The 20,781-nt window shown below is 39.1% G+C and overlaps 1 protein-coding gene across 1 annotated transcript; it reads right to left on the reverse strand.

Moving 5' to 3' along the window:
- Positions 1-17: 17 nt before the first annotated feature.
- On the reverse strand, positions 18-16,827 carry LOC145781892 (DDB1- and CUL4-associated factor 1-like). Its single transcript, XM_082593577.1, has 31 exons — positions 16,619-16,827; positions 16,170-16,246; positions 15,084-15,304; positions 14,443-14,580; positions 13,098-13,513; positions 12,645-12,748; positions 12,332-12,477; positions 11,971-12,120; positions 11,647-11,778; positions 11,426-11,556; positions 11,017-11,113; positions 10,334-10,486; positions 9,864-10,027; positions 9,052-9,160; positions 8,619-8,738; positions 8,131-8,202; positions 7,583-7,742; positions 7,333-7,388; positions 7,062-7,247; positions 6,557-6,691; positions 6,174-6,424; positions 5,610-5,747; positions 5,325-5,391; positions 4,523-4,734; positions 4,065-4,149; positions 3,083-3,322; positions 2,761-2,854; positions 2,160-2,335; positions 1,803-1,881; positions 1,031-1,306; positions 18-801 (listed from the first exon to the last, which is right to left on the reverse strand). The coding sequence occupies exons 1-31, from the start codon at positions 16,729-16,731 to the stop codon at positions 716-718; spliced, it is 4,584 nt and encodes a 1,527-aa protein (XP_082449703.1). The 5' UTR covers positions 16,732-16,827; the 3' UTR covers positions 18-715.
- Between the last annotated feature and the right edge of the window lie 3,954 nt (positions 16,828-20,781).

A 20,781-nucleotide genomic window follows, 5' to 3' on the forward strand; every position in this document is an offset into this window, starting at 1 on the left:
CAGCTAAAGCTTTGGCTATTTGCACTTGTATTGTCTATTACAATTGCGAAAAAACGTAAATGAATTGACAAGAACAAAAACAGGCAGTAGATTTCGTCACTTCGCTAAGCCGGTGAAGAATAGACGTCAAACACAACAGGCACAAAAGGCGAAAAGACCATTTGACCTACTTAACATTGCTACAATGCTGAATTTGATTGGGAACAAAAAGCGATCTTGCGCGGGCTGTAAAAAGAGTTTTAAAATCAACAAGTTCACCCAAATTATAACTGCTTAGCAATGCTCAGGCGTCTAGCTTCGTTATGCGGTGAGCCATAGACCATGGTTGACCACAAAAATACTGATGTTGGCGCATTTCTTGAAGCGGCACAAGATGCTTTGTTCAAGCCCAGCAGGCAATTGTTCATTTCCACATTCTGCAGAGGTCGTCAATGCAAAAAAAGACGGCTAGGACAAAGGTATCTTGTCACTAAAACGTAACTACACCAACTCGCTTTTGGAAACGTCGGCAAGAAATTTGTTCGCGTCCCAGTTCGACATTCATGCTAAAAAAAACTGAGGTCGTTCCGCATACCCAAGCTGCACCATTGATTGCAAAAAGGATTTAAACATTTCAACCAACACACATCGTCCAAGGGAAAAAATCAGCACTATTCTTTATTTAGAAGATGTCCTTTAACCTAGATAGAATTTTTTTTTAATCTCTTAGCATTCGTCAGCCACCATCCGAACTGTCGAGAGCCGCCCGAACGTCGTTGGCGAAATCTTCGTCGGATTCGTGAATGCTTCCCGAACTGCTCTCTGCGAAGAGAAATAGAACTCCAATGATAAATTCTTGTGCTGGTAATTGCGAAAGTGAACTTGGTTATATAAGAGAGAACGTTCTGGCTAAGAACCGTTTGCGAACAATGTTATTCAGCATGAAAGTTCCCGTGAAGGAGAGATTTCAAAAAGTGAAATATTGTGAATTTTTTTTATTCTCGCCTCACAAATCCAAGTCAATAAATTTAATGAAAACACGTTCACTAACCGTTCATCGTCGACCATTCTTCATCATCCGTTGAGCGATCGTATCCTCCTCCCCTTAAATGTCTTCTTCGGGGTCTCCTCCTCCTGCGGCCACCGTAGGAGGACTCACTGGATAAGGAGACCGCAAAGGAAGGAGTGTCATAGGAGGAGCCGGACCCGGTTTCATTGAAGGAATCATCATCAGCAAAATCGTCGAAGCTCATATCGTCATCGTCGTTATTATCGTCATCATCGTCCGCGGGTCCGTCTTCTTCCTGTTCATCTTCTTCATCTTCACCTGGAGAGGTGAAATCAGGCACAGAGTCATAAAGGTATCTTTTAATAAACAACATCAGCACGGCGCAAACGTCAAGATCAGTAACAGCAATAATGCCGATTTGCAATGTAATTGTGATATAACTCAAATAACACGCTTAATTGGTTTCATGCCAGGGTTGAACAAGATCTCGATCAGAAACTTTCGCCTGCAGAAGTGCCATTGTTGAGTACGACGATATTATCGCTACATAACAGATCAGCGAGTGCATAGCGAAACTAAGCATCACTTCAGTCGTGTGCCATGAAGTTGGAACACGGCTTTCACGATTTCATGGGTGTGTGGTGATGAACGTCATGTCTTTCAATTATTTTCCTGGACAGCAAAATCCGCCATTTTCACGACGATCTAGACCTTGAATCAATGTGAAAATAACGGATTTTTCTGTCAGGGTTATTTCTTTGCTTTGTCACGATTATCTTACGTGAGAGCAATTAAAACCTTAGTATTTCCTGACCTCTGACGCGGCCGACCTCGTATAGTCTACACACGCTCATAGGCGGGGACTCGTCGTACTGGTCCGCTTCATTCTGACGCTGAAACAGACGCACTAAATGGTTAGACTATGTTAGACCAACATGGATTAGTAACAAAGAATTAAAAAAGACAATTGAGAAACAAGTGCTTTATTTGCCTTTCTGAAAATACAAATCGAAGATAAAATACAAAAAAGATCAGAGTACCACCAGACAGACTCATGAGTTTCCCTTGTGAAAGCTGTTAAATATGTAGTGGCTGTGTTGGCTAATTGTGGCATCCAGAACATGTCACGGTAGCAACAAGTTTTAGTCAAAGTTAGCAACAGGTCTTTTACCTCTATGACCGCAACATAGTAATCCTTTCTATCTGCAGCAATGTCGTATATCTTGTGTTTGGTGTCAATCACCCTCAGGGGTTTGTACATGTGAGCGTCGATGGCCATGAATGTATTGAAGTCCGTTGATAACTGCTCGTCGTCGAGGTCATTTTGGTCGACGTTCGTTTCTTTAGCTGAAAGTGTTTGTTTAAAATACGTGATGACGACTCTTCTGTCTGGATTTAACCTTGACACGCAACAAATGTGATTTCGGAAGCTTTTATGTCAAAATAGGGCTCCTGATTAAGTCAAATTGTAAGCGAGCCCTATGTTTTAGACCAAAAATAAAAATGTATTTGAAGCCTTAAAAATATTTTTTCTGAAAGACTTAAATTAGCAAAGACAAGGTGCTTCATAAAAGTATGAAGACATACGATACTTAGACACGAACCTCGCTCAACCTTTTTTATTAAAACTACAGCACAAAATTAATCAGACTTAAAAAAATATGCCAAAATAATACGAGCTGTATTTAAATGCGTTTTTACTTTGTTAAAATTGCGTAAAATATGGAAGATCAACCGTTGGTTTAAAGTTAACTATGCAGTTGACATATCACCTGCGTAAAATATCGTCCCATCGTTGTTGAAACTCAGCGAGCACTGATCAATGCTGGGAACTGTGTGGAGAAGATGGTAGTTCCTTAGATCCCACTGATGTCATCGCTTGTTAAGGAAGCTAAGTGAATCCGGATGAAGATAAAATGTAACTTGACATTACACATTCCCAGCCAGCAAATCAGTCGATTTTTACATTTTTACAATGTAAAAAACGACTGATTTGCTGTCTGGGTTGCTGCTTAATTCTTTTGCAATAAAAAAAAGCTTGCGTTTGAATCCGCTGTTGCGTTTTCTAACATACAACGAAAATGTGAAGGATACAACTTCAGTGTTGATGATGACTTCAAGGCCTTGTGGATGAAAGACACCGGATACTGTGGCGTTGAACTTGTCGAACTTGTGGATGGGGCGGTTTGCACTTGCTCTCACATCCCACAGAAGTCCATCTGACAAGACCAATTCATCGTTTGGTGAAAACGTGGCTCGATTTGATGAATAGTGGCTGGCCATTTCAGGGCGTTGCAACACGACAACGCGCTGCCCGGTTTCAGCGTCGAAAATCTGTTGAAACGGTAAAGTTCTTTTCACTGCAATTTTGCTGTTGCTCTGTAAATCAGTGGCTGTTCAAATATCGCATGACATCATACCATTTCACTTCAAATTCATGCATACTATTTAATGAAACAAACATCATAACGAAACTATGAAATTACATGCTTGTGTGGTCACTGGTCACATAAAAAGCATGCCAGAAGCACTAATAAAAACAAAAGACAGAACAAAATGGAGGCAGTTCATATGGGAGATCACAGCTGATCGAACATGATCATTTGATCAACCTGTTGAAGAAGTGGTCACTGTAGGGACATCGCATTCCGGGACGCGTAGCTTCGCTTTTCCGGCCACATTAGAAGGATCAATTGCCCATTTTTTACGTCTCACTACTTGCTTTCAACAAAAAACCTTAAATTACTTAAAAACCAACTTCACTATGCTCTTGTTAAACCCATAAAAACTACAGTATTTTCTGAATCAGAAAAAAAAACGTCTAGTGTGGCGGATAAGCCAACAGCGGATATAGTCTCGCATCCCCATGATCTAAAATCCCTAGGTCAATGGAATGGCGACGTAAGACTATCAGTCCGCTGCTCTTTGGACTACAAAAATAAAGGCACTAAAAAACACCCTTTCGTTGTGAATGAGGGCCACGATGACGACGAGTCAACAATCCACGGACTCTTGATCAATGATTATTTTTTGCAAACTTTAATAGTCACCAAAGCTGAGATACTCAGTTACTCACGGTAGCAGTAGAGTTCTTTGTCCCAATCACTTTGTCTTGAACCGTTTTCGAAAATTCGACGTAGTCAGCATCTTGATAGGTTAATCTGAAAGTACAGTATATGTCGGTATGCTCAAAGTCGCAACTAAAAATGGATTGCGAAAAACTGAAGTTGACAAAATCTGGTCCCCGGCTTCGTGTTGACCTCAAATAAACGTTATATCAATGTTAATTAACAATGTTTTATCATTTTATGTTATCAAGAGTTTAAGTGACGGGAATAAATAGCATCTCTGACAATCTGAACGCATGTATGAACGTGAAAACTGTTACACGCCATATTTTTTCTCACAAAAATAATACGCAGAGAGCTTCATTCAGCCAGATTCGCTGTCGGTAAAATTAGTCTTTTTCATATTTTCACATCGTTGTAAAAAGTGCCAATTTTCTACTAGGAAAAACTTGGTTGTTACACTCACACAATCTCCCCTAACTCCAGCGAGAGAAGAGAGGACACGCAACGCCAGGCTCCTTCCTCCACGATGAGAAGGCGATTTCCATCCCGCGCCGGTTCGATCTTAACAAGGAGAGATCCGGCCGCGCCCTCCACGACCCGATCCTGGTCGCTCAGGAGACTGTGGAAGGTGACGTCACCTTGGAAGTTGCCGAGAACGAGGCTGGCACCGTCCGGCTGAGAAGAATTTCATGAGTTCAGTGAAAGTTATAAAGTATTTGCAGGATTAGAAGTGAATTGCTGAAATACACGTCAATTTTTTCTTGAAAAATCCTTTTCAAAAATTTCTTCCGCTTGCAGTTTGATAAAGGCGTGAATGAGTCCGCCCCGATAGCTCAGTTGGTTAGCGTGTGACTTCGTGAACGAAGAAGCATCAAGATCAAGTGGCGCTGGTTCGACTCTGGGGGTGTGCGCTTGAGCAACGCATTCCAAGGACTGCTCTCCATTCAGCGGCAGCTAGTGGGTGGAGTAATTATCCGGCAACAACACTTCAACAAACGGAAACTTCACTCTGTCAATCTCGGTAACCGGCCCTGCCTCAAAAGCTTCTACAAGTATGAGAAACTACCAGGAATAACATATCAAGACTTTGTCAATCCGAGGATAAAGATTCAAAACTCAACCAACCAACCATGAGTAGCAAAAGAAATCTTATTTTCATGTTTGATAGAGAGAATGAAATACTTTTATAATTTTTACAAAAAATAAATCTCTTTCACACAACCTATATGGCGCAAGATGATTGCTGATTAGACTGGTGTACTCACAGTGAATGCGCAACAACTGTACGGGACCCTTTCCTCAGGTGCTCGAAACACGAGATGAGGACGAAATCTACAAAATCATCAACGCACTGCATCAGAAATGGAACTGACACGTCATTTGCAATGGCAAAGTTCAAATCGAAAATTTAACGGTGGAAAAAAATCTCTCATTGACCAACCAATCGAGACAGAGTCTAAGCGAGACGTTGCTTAAACGTCTGGGTTAAAAAAAAAACAGAAATAAGCTTTGATCACGTTGTGCGTAAATTGTGAAAGACCAACACTAACCTGCTGAAGATGAATTGTCTATCAAATCCAGCCCCACCTATGCCTCCATACGGAGGGGAGGTTTGCCTCCGCATACACCGGGATGAGACATTGAAAGGGGCCTCGATGCGGTACCTCGGCTCAGGACAATAATGTGGCCTGAAATCAATTTAAATCTTTTTTTCAATTACTGCGTGCACAGATGGAGGAGCATTAAGTTTTGCTGGATAGAAACACGAGTCAGGAGATAGTTTTGTTTTATCAAGACTTACGCCTAGTGGTTAAAGATTCGGATTAAGTGGACGGGAAGGCAAGCAAGCAAATCCTTGCGTCGACCTTCATGGTATGCCTTTGAGTGTCCTCTTACAGAGCCGCATGCTCTTGAGCGGTGTCAAAACCGGCGCTCTTTGGAGAGTCGTACCAGGGCTTTCACCACCCGGCTAGAAAGGGTCATAGTTTACGTCATAGGAAAAGATTTTGTTCATTTTTTCGCTCAGATTGGTCTCATGATTCGAAACACTTCGTTTTCAAATTAATATTTTGTGCAGAAAGTTTTAAGAGCAAACTTTGCCTTCAGGATCTTACTTTACAAGAGAAAACTCGGGGACGGTGACAACGGGATTCTTGCAATGGGAGTGCTGGTTCTGCAGGTATCCGGCTACGATGGTGTTGAGCGTCGTAGGAGGAGCAGATGATCCTCCTCTTGCATCCACCATGACATCATTGGGCTCCATGACGGTCACCTTGCCGTTGGAAGCCAGTTTGTACTGGCTAGAGTCGAACACGGGTAACTCGTTCCCGGGGTTCACTTCATATCTGAACTTGGTTTTACTTTTCTGTAAAGAGACAATTTGAGTCGTGATAGGTTGCCGTTTTTACATCACTTCAACGTTCAGCGACATTGAAATGACGTAAAACATCAAATTTTGATGGGTTAGAGTCAGCTTGTCCAAATTAGTAAAGCTTACCTTATGGGTTGGGGTACATATCAAAGATGAGTGAGGGGGCAGCGTGGGGGTTTGGCCTTGGGCGTGTGTCCCTTTGCTGAAGCTGATGCGCTTTGTGTGTGGTGAAACAAAGGAAGCATCCCCGCCCGCTCCGACCTTGCGCAGAAGACAAAAATCGAGCTTTATTATCGATTTAATGCCAGTGAGAGTTCAATTAAGTGCAAATGTAGCTAGCGTAAAGAAAGGCTAAAAAACTGAACCTTGAAAACTTTTGAACTTGAAAGAAGTTTTATACGGTGTTTTGGATAACCACATGGATCAGTTCTATTGCATCTCTATTAGAACATTTTTCTTTTACATGTTGTGTAGATTTCAATAATATCCTTTTCTCGAACTTTCAAGCAAAGCAACATCAAAAACTTTTTAACTTTTCATCACTCCAAGTCCAAGTATAATTTTTCCACACGTAACTACATGAAAATGCACAAAAATAACATAAATTTTCACATTTTTTTTAAATTCTTACATTGCGAATGGAGTTTTTAGGAGTAGAAAAGGTGGAAGTGGAGGAGCTTGGTGAGATGTGGAGTGACGCCTCCCTGGTCAGCATGGTTGCCGTGGAGTGCAGTCCGGACCAGACAAGATGATTGTGGATCAGTTGGAGAAGCTCCTGGTTGTCGTAGCGGATAATAGTTTGAGAAACGATGTGAGCCTGGAGGAGAGATGTTCAGATAAAAACAACGCGAGCGGAACATGAAGACTCAATGAAAAAGGAAAAAACGGAACAAGAGTGTTACCTTACGTAAACTATCAAGGTCCATGTTCAAAGTGCTTGGCTTTCCTGATACTCTTTCTGTAGAAATAAACAACGTAACGTAAAAAAAACGAACATAATTTTACAGTTGAAACAGTATTAACAACTTAACTTTAGTGCTGGAGCTTTGTATCAAATACAACCCAGACAGCAAAATTTGTCATTTTTACATTGACTCATCGTCGAATCGATGTGAAAATGACGGATTTTTCTGTCTGGGAAGTTAGCGTCACCTGTAAGTTCTTCAACGTATTTGCAGAAGCGGACATGCAGCTTCCTGCCATCCTGCATGACCGGTTGCCTGGTCAACGCTTGCAGCTGACCGCTGTTGAAGATTGGTAGTTTTGACATGATCTGCTTGACTGACTCGCACCGCGACAAGCCGCACAGAGCCTGGAAGTCGAATAGAAAGAATTGAAAATACCACGTGGTTTGAAACAATTGTGGGAGGGCTTCTTTCTCTTCGAGCTGACGAATCTTTTAAATTGAAGCTTCATTCTGGCAGTTTCGCGCATTTTTAAAGGCTTTGAACACTTGTAGAGGCTTCGAAACACCAATCCAGATACAGCCACCGAAGTGGACGAGGTTAAGCTTATACTCGATGATGAAACGAAGCTACTTAGAAAACAAAAACCGTACAATGGAGATTTCTATTATTTTTTCCATAAAAGATTCATCAGAAAATTTTAACACCATAATACAAATTAACAAGAATCATATCCTGAATAAAACATAATGATCAATGCGGTAATAGTAAGAATGACTAAACAGCGATAACTACCTTGCAAGCTAACAGCCTGATGTCGTCCACATGAAACAATGGCTGGGTAGCTATTAAGAGGTTGAGAAGAATCTGCGAAAGAAGGAAATTTCATAATTATCCGAATGGATTAAAATTTAAACCAAGTTCGAATAGGTTTGATTTTTATTTGCAATTGACTCAGTGTCCCTAACGCATTTATTTTTCAACAATTCATTGCTGTCATTGGAAAGCATATTTTGATTATTTTTATTTGCAGGCTGACAAATGAAATTGAATCACACTCACTTAGCTCTTCGTTTGATGAGAAAATAATAGTCCCACAACGCGATTAAAATCTGTACAGCAGTTTAGCTATCTCGAAAATTCGATGACAAGACACCAAGATACTTGGCTGTCAAAGCAGAGATTAGTCATAAAAAGCGCAGCAATTCCAAATTAGTGACGTATTACAGCACACGAACTGCAGCAACTTCAATAGAACAACTGTCTAACGATGAGAAGCAAACCTTAATCCCATTGTTTGTCTTGGCGCTCTCCCATAACTTCTCTCGTATTTCGTCGGTTGATTTGCTGACGACTCTCGCTTGCGGAGTCCCGTTGACCACTTTCCCCATTGCGCCGTCAAACTAATGAAATTTAAAAAAAAGTTCACCATGGTTATAAAAATATGCAAAATGACGATTATCCCAGACAACAAAATCTGTCATTTTTACACTGATGCAAAAATGACGGATTTAGTTGTCTGGGTAGATCGATAACCGATACCTAACCGGCACGCCAGTCAGTCTTTCACATTGTTTCAACGTTGAGCTAATGTGCTAACCCAGAAAGTCAGTCACTTTTCAAACTGATTCAACGTTCACAGACGTTGAATCAATGTAAAAAAGAATTGATGTGCTGGCTGGAAACTTGGTGACAACACGAATTCCAAACCGGTACCTTAAACTGCGAACCACACAGGCAGTTGACGATGACTGAGAGAGCTGACTTCTGCGCTTCAGGTTCCGGCCCGAGGTATGCGTCGCCTTCCGCCACACCAAGCACAATGCTGAATCAACATCAAGTTAAGTCTTAATAACGATTTCACTATCAGATCTGTGCATTCGGGCGAAAATCATACGACTCCGGCTTCACTGTTGCCAGATTTCTGAGGGTTGTTAGTTTTTTAAGTCTTTCTTTCTTCATTTTTTAAAAATTTAATTTCATTTAAGTTGCAATCGAAACGGCAACTTTTTCTAAAAACTGGCAAGAACAAACAGTTTTATTTTTTGTTAAAGTTTAAGAGAGTAATACAGAGAACATGAAAAACCATTTTAAAAAAGATTGCAAACAAAATTTTTATTGTTCATCGTTTCGTATCAAGCCGGAATTGGCCTTTTCTGTAACGACTCCGGACATGCCAAAATCCTTCCGACTCCGACTCCACAGCCGTGTTCACTAGAATGCATGCTGCTGCAGCTTTGCAATTGCAGTTTCGTTGTCCCAGAAATCAAAGTCATATTTATTTCAAGCGTGGTCCGTTTTTAATCATAAACTAGCAAGAGGTTAAGTATTCTCGACGTTTATTCTGACATTTCAACAAGCAGACACAACTGGCTTCTTCCAAGTCTAGTATATGAGAAGATATAGAATATAGATAGAATCATGTTTCTGCAAGCCAACACAGCATTGCAATAGAGTGATGTCTAGTGAACAATCTCATTTAGATCATAAATCGGAAAACAGTACCAAGGTGGTTCATTAGCTAATACCTGATGCCAGTCTCTTCAGTGAGCGATGGGGGTAAGTTGACGAGCTCGCAAAGTTGCAACTGCGCCTTGTGGGAGAGGGTGACCACTGCGAGGCAATCAAGGGCAAAGCGAACGATATCAGCTCGGCCGCTGTAATTGGTCCAATCGCAAGCCAGGGCGATCAACTACAAAACAGTGCCGGAAAGAGTCAGACTTCAAAAAAACTTTTTCCATACACAACACAACTCACAGCCATTATCCTTTCAAACTGCCAGCAAAGTTTAACTTTGTACATGAAGTAAAAACGTTAATTTTATCTGACTGGGACTTGACAAAAAGTTCTTTTCACGTTGAAAACGACGGTTCGTTACAATTTTTCGTCTGTTTAGCGTCAATAAATGATGTTTTTAAGCTTTTCGCAATCTGTACTTTCGCTGTTTGAGGCCAACTGAAGAAAAGATGAATTGTAGACCCATACTCATGCCACATACCCTTAACAATAACCTTGTCCCGTCCAATTTCATGAAGGCTTGGACAGCGGACCAGGTGTTCAGAAAGGAAGCGGAGAGCCTCGGGTGAGGATGCGCAAAGTCGAGAAGGAAGTCCAGGTATTCTAGAACACTCTCGCGGTTGCACTCGATTACCTGCAAATTCCAAAGAGATTGAGCACTTGAGGTGGAAAATTACAAATTCTCTACAAAGCGAACCAAATCTTGCAAATATAAGTGAAAATAAAAATCAGCAACTTCCCAAACACACCTATCTCCACACATAATGAAATCGACATGACTTCACACACAGTTTTTTTTTCAAGAAAAACACATGCCTGAAAATGAACTACCAGAACTACTAACTACATTTACTATCTAACTGTTCAAAACAGTTGGCCACTGCGGTTGGCAATGCCTTTTAAAGTGTTTTTTCTTCAAGTAAGAAGTGTTGTGAAGTCATGCCAATATCACTGTGTGTGGAGAATGGAGATGCGTATGCTTGAGAGGTTGCTATTTTTTTTTTTTTTTCACACTCCATAATAAAATATCGATAGGTAAACAATTCAAAGTGCCAAATCAATAAAACCTGTAATGGAAAACCTAAGATGCATTTGTTAAAATAGCAACAGACACCCATGCACAATGAGACTAGCTGTGCAATTGTTGCTTTCTTATAACCGTACCTTCGATGAACTGTGCAAAGACGATTGCTCAGGGGTGGAAATTTTTAAGACTTCCTTTGCATTGGCGGCTTTGATGACAAGATGAGTTTCAAAATACCTGTTCCAAAAGCAAAATGTATCTATTAATGAGCGTGAGGATAACTATGCAAGCAACCCACACGGCCGTTAGGTTTCAATGTAAAACCAATACGGTTATGGTAATTTGGTTGCAGTGGCGGATCCAGAGCGGGGGGGGGGGGGGGGCGATTGGCCCCTAAAGCATAGAAAGATACCTTTATTCAAAGCGTATTTGTAAGGTCGAAATAAGGTAGACCTACTACACATCATTGGGTTTTGATGAAATCGCCCTCCCCCCTAAGGCTACATACTGGATCCACCCCTGTTCCGTTATGACGTAGTTATCACGTACTTTTTAAGCGCCAGGCATGCAGTTCTTGCATTTTGTCTGTAGGAGTCTTGGTCTTCTTTTGAAATCTCACTTTCGTCGAGTCGTATGATTGGAAGGGTGCTGAGCATGTTTAACAGATAGCGCAGGCCATTCTGGGGAATCAAATACATTTTTGCAACGTTAGTTTCCCGAAGTGACACTTTATATTGTTAAAATTTGACGCAACTTTGAAAAACACTTACTCTTTGGTCGAATAATTTCAAAATAACATGGAACTGAAAGGAAATGTTGAAAAACAAGGCAGCGTGGCACTGGCCAGAGTCATGAGAACATTCTAGAAGCCAAGTCGCATACTTCACCAAGTCAAACAGAACCTGAAAACCAAAGGTTATTAACAAATGTTTAAGGTTTGGAATCAATTAAGCCTCCAGAGAAATATTTGTAAAAGAAGAACAAGGAGAGTTCCTCAAGCCCAACCAGCAAAAGTAGGTTTTTACGTCGTTTCAACGTTGAAACGATAAGACAACTTCTTCTAGATGCAATACCAACAAGATATTTGATCTCACCTTATTTGGTAGCTGACAGACGCGCTCCATAGCATCGTGATTGAAAGCGAGGTAATATATGCACAGTGACACCCCCGTCGCTCCAATGGAGGGCCGTCGAACAGACAGCAATCTCTGGACCCCGTTTCCATCAATAAACGCGGCAGCAATCTGAGCGATAGTGGTGGATGAGGATATCTTTTGAAGATATCTCAACCCAAACAACAAATCAAGCGCTGTTTTACATGACGTTGAATCAATGTAAAACAGCGGTTGATTTGCTGTCTGGGTAACTGAAGATCTTTCTTTTCAACTACCAGCAAGAAGCGTGATCTCTTAAAAAACGATTAGACAACAACAACGGTCGATTGCAGTGCCTCACCTTATTGTGACAAAGCAATGAAGCCAGAAATCTTAAAGCAGAGAACGTGATCAGCCCGTCATTAGTATTGCTCTTGTCCAAGTAGTACCAGACTAAACCTATGGCTTCGTAATTAAGAAAATGCGAAAGGAAATCTTGATATTCACCTGAAAAAATTCAGCGTTCAGCATACAGCGACAGTTCAACATACCAGAATTATGTGATAAACCAGTCGAAAAAGAGGCACGATGGCACATCATCATAATCCATCGTCGGTTTGTTCCCCACTAGTGGGGGTGGCCGATTGGAATGATAACACAAACACGACACTTACCAAGTGGGATTAAAAGATTAAGAATACATCGCTGACAAGTGTTGGAGGAGAGAGGAGGGGCCAGACTATAACTGCATCCAATCACTACTGGAGCCATTTCAGCCCTAAAACACAAGGAGAAATTTTTTACCTGCATCACATGCAGGCAATGTTAGTAACAGGATGCACAAGATAGCGCTGCTTAGATTGCTAGTTCGAAGTCTTTGGCAGCACACTTGGACAAGCCCCAGCCAAAATTATGAAACAGTAGTTAACCCAAAAAACGGACAACTAAAAATTCATAATTAAAAAGTTTAGTTTCAAGAATACATGTTACAAGAGTCGTCAATAGTAAAATATGTGGGCTGAGTCACCATTTGTGGTTGCTTAAGTAATGTAAGTATACAAAAACATTCTATTTTTATGCATGCGGACTAGTGCGTTTCGGTGACCTCCTACGGACATAGTGCTTACCAGCTGCTGTTACTGCATTCACTTAGATCAATCAGTTCACTGGAAGTGTGAATCACGTTTTCACTGTCAACTCTCTGACGACTGGTTGAAGGCGACGAGGTGGCGTGGGACTGTGACGCATGCGGGAGTTCGACAACTAAATCGTTGGAAGAAAGTTCTTTCAGTTTCTGTTCTGTTTTTCGGAATTTGTTTTTGTTTGTAAAGTCTCCAGACAACTTTCGCTTTTTCCTCGGCGATGGCACTCTCGCTGGCAAGCTGCTGGATTTCACCGTTTTGTCGTTTTCAAACTTCCCAACGGTTTGCGTGCTTTGCTCTGCAACTGTGAGCTGTGACGCGTCTGCAGCATCTTTGAAAGATTCATCTTCGTAACTGCCGGGGTAAATGTAATTCCACAACCTCTTCAATAGTATTGGTATCTAAAAATATCGAATGAATTAGACCACATAAACACCGTACAATTCAAGATTGAAATGAAATGTGATGTACCTAGCTTTAAAAAAGAGAACTTTGTCATTAGACGCAGGGCAGTTTAAAATATGAAAAGTGTTTTCAAAAAAGTAAGTTAAAGAGAGTAGGTTCAATGCACTTTATGTGGTAATAACACTTCATGACAGACTTCACATTAAAATAACATCAGGAACTCAAAAACCTACATCTTTCTTGATTGCTCAGTGGCTGCAACGGTGGAAAACCTTTTTTTATTCCTTAAGTTGACCAGAAGTGAAATAAGTTGCCAAGATGGTAAACTTAATAAAACAAAAACTTTAATATACAAATGAAGTGGGGATTAAAAGAGTAAAGTGACAGTGCAGAAGTTGGTTGGTGTCAAAACTCAAAACTGAAAGGTTGAAAACTATTACATCAGACATATACAACCAAGCAACCACACGGCATTTAACATAATCGATTAAACTTGAACAGAACTATAAGCTACAAACGTTTTCGGCCATACACACGTTAGCCCTTATCAAGTAACAAAAAATAACTGCTTATCATATCTACAATGAAAATGAATAACTGATCTAAACACTGAATTGAAAAACGAAATGCAAAATGAATTGTATTATTACATCAGATGAAACCATTAGAAAAACACATTTGAATAAGCACAATACAACAGCAGCAGGCTGCCTAGTTTGATTTTATTTTTTACTTTTAATGTTTAAGTTAAGTCGAAAAACGTCGAAAACGTTTGAATGTTGAACTATTGCAAATATGTAATATACTGTTGTAATGCTCAACCCTGTGTTATTGTTGTGTCTTGCCTGCCTTTGGTATAAAAAAGCAAACTCTCTCCCGAAACTAAATTATGAAATGGCAGTAAAAGTAATGAATGGTGGTCTACCAATGCAGCATTATCGCCACTGTGCTTATTGTTGATGTCTTGGTGTTCAGCAGTGAAAGCAAGAATTCCTGTGGCATAGGTTCGCAATGTCTCCGATCCATTCATGGCCCAGCGATAGAGGATCGGCATAATCTCTGACTGTATGAAAACAAGTAGCAAGGATAAGTAAAGTCTCTAAAACGCAATTCAAAAATTGACAAAAAAATATTGATTTAAGTAAACTGCACTGATTAACAACAAAAAATTTTGTTAAAAATTTTATGTAGCTCAATATAAAAGAAGATCGATTTGAAACAATGAGAATTAAACTCTCTACCTCGCAAAGCTTGACTGGATGATTTTTGTTATCATTTTCTTGTCTAATAATTTACAGCAAATTATATTGCAGCTTTCTGTGCTACTACTACTAAGGTACTGATAAAATTAAAAACTCTGGTATCAAAAGTGAAGTTCAATATTCCAAGTATCATAACCCAAGCACTTATCCTTCAAAATCACAAAAAAATTTATTGACATTAACCAAGATAGGTACAACTTGATGATGCTAAACTGCATATTTGAAACAGGGTCATTGGCTTGCAGTATTTTTAATACAAAAATAACACCTTCAAAGAAAATTTTATAACATTACATAGGCTTACATTTTCTGGAAACATGCTAAGGGCATCCAAGCCTGGCATGATGACTAGCAGTAAACGAGCAGCAACTTCAGAAAGTGGTGGCCTTGGTTCTCCAGATTCTTTATCTGTTGTTGGTCCGCTATGTGATTTGAGATATTTGTTGATCAGAGCATCTAAGAACTCATCATTCTTGGTGACAACTTTCAATAACTTTCCCAGCATACAATTAGGAGCAGCATACACTAAAAAAAAACATACGTAGCCAGTGAGCTGTTTAAGTGTTCAAAGGAGAAAAATGTCTAAAGCTGTTAATAACTCTGCCAAGAACATTATAGGTGGAGTAAAACTTGATAAATTAACCATTTTTTTGCAAGTACAAAGGAATTTTAATGTTAATGTACTCCACTTAAGCAAAAATTGTATAGACACGCACATAAATTTTGATGAGCTAATACTTAAATATAGTGAACTAGATTTAGTCAAAAGATGCATATAGATTGTGGCTTATGGTTAGTAGCTCAGGTTTAAATTGGATAAAAAAAAAAGCTTGGATAAAAACTATTCACTTGGATAAAAAAAAAAATATTATACTAATGAACAACCATACTAACAATTTGCCATAACGTTTAAGTTATTTTGGCAGCCGATTGTAGCATCGAATAGACAGCGATAGACACGTGTTTCGCCCATGAGGCTGGGCTCATCAGTATCGCACCGTATTCTTGCCACTGACACTGACAAGTGGCAAGAATACGGTGCGATACTGATGAGCCCAGCCTCATGGGCGAAACACGTGTCTATCGCTGTCTATTCGATGCTACAATCGGCTGCCAAAATAACTTAAACGTTTAATTGGAGGTCTTTATGGCTAGCGTGGAAGCTACACCGTTCTGGTTAGCGAAGCGTTACTGCTGCTCGCTGTGCTAGTGAGTAATCAGCCTTGTGCTGATAGCCGGGAAGAACGCCTTTCTTCACAAATTTGCCATAACGTTAAACAACTTGCATTAAGAAAATTCAATGCATTACCGTATATGAGAATCTTGAAAAGTTAGTCAAGTTATATAAAAAGATTACTTCGTAAACATGCGTAAAATATAAATACTATACTTGGATGTCTATCATCAAAAGGATCAGGATCTTGCTTGTGGAAGTCTTCGGTCTCTTTTTCAAATCGTTCTGACAACCTACAAGTAAACTGGAAATAAGCTACGCCTATACAGTTTTATCAGTAAGCTAACAGACTTTTATTATACTAATGCAGACCTGGTCACCAAGATTGACTATCCAAAATGTTTTTCAATGTCATATACTGAAAAAAACTCAAGAAACTGGTGATATGTGTTTCCAAAGCATACAGAAACATATTACAAAAAACTGGTTCAGGTAAAAGTGTTAACTACAGCAGTCTCATATTGCAGCTAAATATTGGGGCACATGTCAATAAGTCACTGTCTGATTTCAATTAAGATATAATATCAACATTTAGAGGATAATTATCTGTGGTAAAGCTGTATTAAACAAAGTAGACATCATAATGTCACTCAAACAATGCTTACTTTAAAAGGAAAGGGGTAGGGTTATAACTTTCATCCCGATAGCTTTCATTCCACTCTTCCAGCATTTTAGTAATTTCAGCTTTAAAATCATCTGCACTTGAAGCAGTAGCCATTTTTCACTTCCCTTTGTTTGTATTATTCAATTTGAAGTATGCCTAGGCCAATCCTATAGATTGCTTTAACAAAATCAAGTCACGTATCTTAGCCTATACACTACAGTAGTAAACCAGAAAAAAACATGAGGCTGAGGAATGGGCATACAAAATTGTTTGTTTATAACTTTCAATCTGGATTTTACAGTACCGTATGCAGAACATTTTCCAAAAATCGTTCATGACACGATAGCAATAGCCTGCCATGATATGGTACTGTAATTACGGTACATAGGCTACTAATATCATACGTTAAAAAATCTCAATTAGCGTACTTTATCATAAATGAGGCAAAATATTGCCGGTTTACACTATGTTAAAGCAATGTTAAATTGGGGCCACACTTTTTTTTTGGAAGTGGCTATTTTTACACAATGAGGTGTTGCCAGAGTCAGGATTAAAGTTAGGAAGGGTTAAGGTAAGGGTTAAGTTAGAAATAAGTTTAGGGTTTTGATCTTTGCCCAGAACTAAAAAATTTCCAAAATACAAGTTTTTGTTTTTAACAGCTTTAAACTTTTCTCAAATTAGGGCAGAATTCCTTATCTGGCAACACTGTTAAGGCTATTCTTACACTATATAGTGTAAATATAGCCACAGCCTTTTTTTATCTAATTTAACATTTCAGTAGCCTAGACCTAAACACAGGTTGCCAACAACTTGTAGATTAGAAAACAAAAGTTTACATTTTTTGTTTTGCATGAAAGTGGTATTGCTTACAACCTACGTTGTTGTTGATATCAACTAAACTTGGGGTCAAGCCAACCATTTTTTAGCTTCTGCTAGTCCTGAGCCCAAAGCTCTTGCTGAAATGCCACTTCCTGAAATGCTGAAAGATGAAAAACAAACACCAGAAACGAGAAAACTAAACACCACATTTTTTGCATGTTGCCAAATTTTAAGTTGAAATTGAAAATTGTATAAAACAAGAAAGAATTTTTACGTGGAAACCAAACTATTTCGCTGTGAATTATTTTTGTTCAAAACTCACGTTTCTTTATAAACAAAGAGCAGCATAAAAATGTTACTTGTTCATTAATGGCTAAAGTAGCCTATTATAAGAAAGGAAAGTATAAACTATATGGGTGTAAGTTTGGATGGATTAGACGGTAGCCACTATAACAAGTCGAAATTCTGCCACTGAAATTGACTACAATGCAACCGCCAACCAATCAGAATGTGTTATAAGAGGCTACCGTCCAATTGTGACCCTTCTAGCACTCATCCAGAGAGTTAATGCTTGTTTTGAACTTTATTTGGTAATTACAGAAGAAAAAGAGCAATAGCAGTGGTGAGAATCGAACACGCGTCAATGAAATGACTACTTTCTAGCCCTAACCATATCCCCTAAGCCAACCAGCTGACAAAAAATCCATCACTTAATTTGCTTTCTATGATCTTCTTTTCGCCATTTTTTACGTCACTTAAACCGTAGCTTATGATTGGTTGGTGGTTTCATTCTAGTCAATTTCAGTGGCAGAATTTCGACTTGTTAAAGTCGAAATTGTTGAACATGTTGTACTTTTTTTTATTAATGACTATCTCACAACAAACGATAATCAATTTGGCTTTAAACCTAAGCATAGCACAGATATGTGCATTTTTGTACTTAAGCAAGCTGTGTCTTACTACAGAAAACGTGGAAGTCCTGTTTTTTCTGTATTCTTAGATTCTTCGAAAGCATTTGATAGGGTAAACCACAACCTCCTATTCAAGAAACTAATTCAACGAGGAGTGCCAATGTGCTTTGTTCGTCTAGTAGTTTATTGGTATACCCATCAGCGGATGTACATACGCTGGGGTTGTCATTACTCACAGTCTTTTTCTGTCAGCAATGGTGTCAAACAGGGTGGTATTCTCAGTCCTTACTTATTTGCCGTGTATATGGATGATCTATCGACTGTGTTAAGCAAAACCAAGGCAGGCTGTTACATAGGTAATACACTTGTTAATCATCTCATGTTTGCTGATGATATTTGTTGTATTTCTCCAAGTGTTCATGGTCTGCAGAGTATCTTGAATGTGTGTGAAGATTATGCGCTTTCTAACGATGTCATTTTTAACTGCAAAAAGTCATTTGCTATGTACTTCCAAACAAAACACTTAATGTTAAATATGAATCCAATTGTACGGCTCAATGGAAGTGAGATCAAATTCGTAGACAGTGTCAAATATTTGGGTGTTTTTCTTGACACGGCAATGTGTGACGACAAGGATATAAATCGACAAGTGCGATCAATCTACTGTTCTGCCAACAAATTAAAATCCAAATTTTACAAGTGCTCCAGTGATATTAAAAATGTTCTATTCCGTTCTTATTGTACTCGAATGTATGCATGTCATCTGTGGGAAAATTATCATCAACGTGACATTAATCGTCTGCGTGTTGCCTTCAATAATGCGTTTAGAATTATACATAATTTGCCTAAACACTATAGCGTACGTGAACATCAAGTCTTGTGTAACATCATAACATTTGATGCATTACTTCGTAAATATGTTTTTTCTTTTGTTGGAAGATGCGAAGTATCGTCTAACTCTATTGTTGCCTCCCTGATGAGGTCTGATTGCCATCGTATATCAAATTACCGTCTTCATTATAATAATTCTATGTATGCTATTAACTAGTTTTGATGGCTGCCATGTCATCTGATTGTTTTTATCGTTCTCAATACTTTCAGTTCTTCTAACTTGTAACGCTACCGTACCATTGTCTGTAAACTTGTAACAGTAGATAGCCTATTTATTGAGATTTTGTGCATTTGCAGTTTGTGTATTATTTTGTTATTTTTTGATGTTATTTCGTTGTTGTTGTTCGTTATTTGTGCATTTGCAGTTTGTGTATTATTTTGTTGCTTTGTTTTGGATATGGACAGCTTTGTCTGATGCAAATAAATAAATTATTATAAAGTGGCTACCGGATTAGACCTTTCCCACAGCTCTGTGCAATGAAGCGTGACGTTGAAAACAATCACGTTGGCTGCTTCATTGGCAAGCACCAAATTGCTTGTGAATGCTTGATAACTTGTTGCGTAGTTAGTACAATCTTCGTAAAAACATGGAATCAACGTTAAAAAACAAGGATCTGACTGTTAAATTTTATTCAAGTTATTTTTATATGAAAAACAAGCCAAGTTATACAATGACAAGCCACTTATTTAATGGGCTCTAGTAACTGCGCATAAGCTATGGCGCTTGAAGGAACTGCTGGTATGGTAGTGTGTTAATCTCTAAGCAAAACGCTGTTGGTCTGCAATTCTGATAGACTTAAAATTTCTTTCTGCTTTAGCTAAGTTTTTATAATAATAAGCGAGAATTATTGTCTTATTTGCTACAATAAGTAGGCTAAGTGGGTTTCAGTTTGTAGCCTTTTTGCTTCTTTACTTGTGAACGCAATGCAGCCTATCACTTATGGCCTACTTGCACTGAATATGAATCAACTGAAGTAGGCTAATAAGCTGGACTGCCATTCAATCAAGGCCGTAGCCTAACTTCGTCAGTTGGGGCTCCGATCCAATTACGAGGCCTCCATTTGTTTCTGTGCTTAGCCTATTATAGAACGTAGAAATGACACATGTAAAGCTCGCACGAGCTGCAGACCACGAAACACCGGTGTCTAACTGTCTATCGTTGTCAATTCTTGCTACAATCAGCTGCTGATAAACATTTATTGTTAGCCTACTATAAGCTTATATCTTGTTTTGGCCGCTTTTTGGCTCAATTGCCCAACGGGTCAACCTATTGATAAAGACGTAAGGGCACACACTCAGCATTTGCCCAAACTCATCCAATAAAAGCTGGATTTCCGCAGAAGTTTGGTGATTACTTTAGTTATGAAATCGAAGCTACGTTTTAATCTTTTTTTCCGGCCACAGAAGATTTCAATTATTTGTTTGTTTAGCCTACCCAGTACCCATAGTTTCATATCAGACACTCAGTAAAGTTGACATGAAGTCCAGTAGCCTAATAGGCTAGCCTAATCACGTTTTTTTGCTTCCATTGCAACAACATATA

The sequence above is a fragment of the Aplidium turbinatum genome, chromosome 13, assembly GCF_918807975.1.
Source record: "Aplidium turbinatum chromosome 13, kaAplTurb1.1, whole genome shotgun sequence".
Taxonomy (NCBI): Eukaryota; Metazoa; Chordata; class Ascidiacea; order Aplousobranchia; family Polyclinidae; genus Aplidium; species Aplidium turbinatum.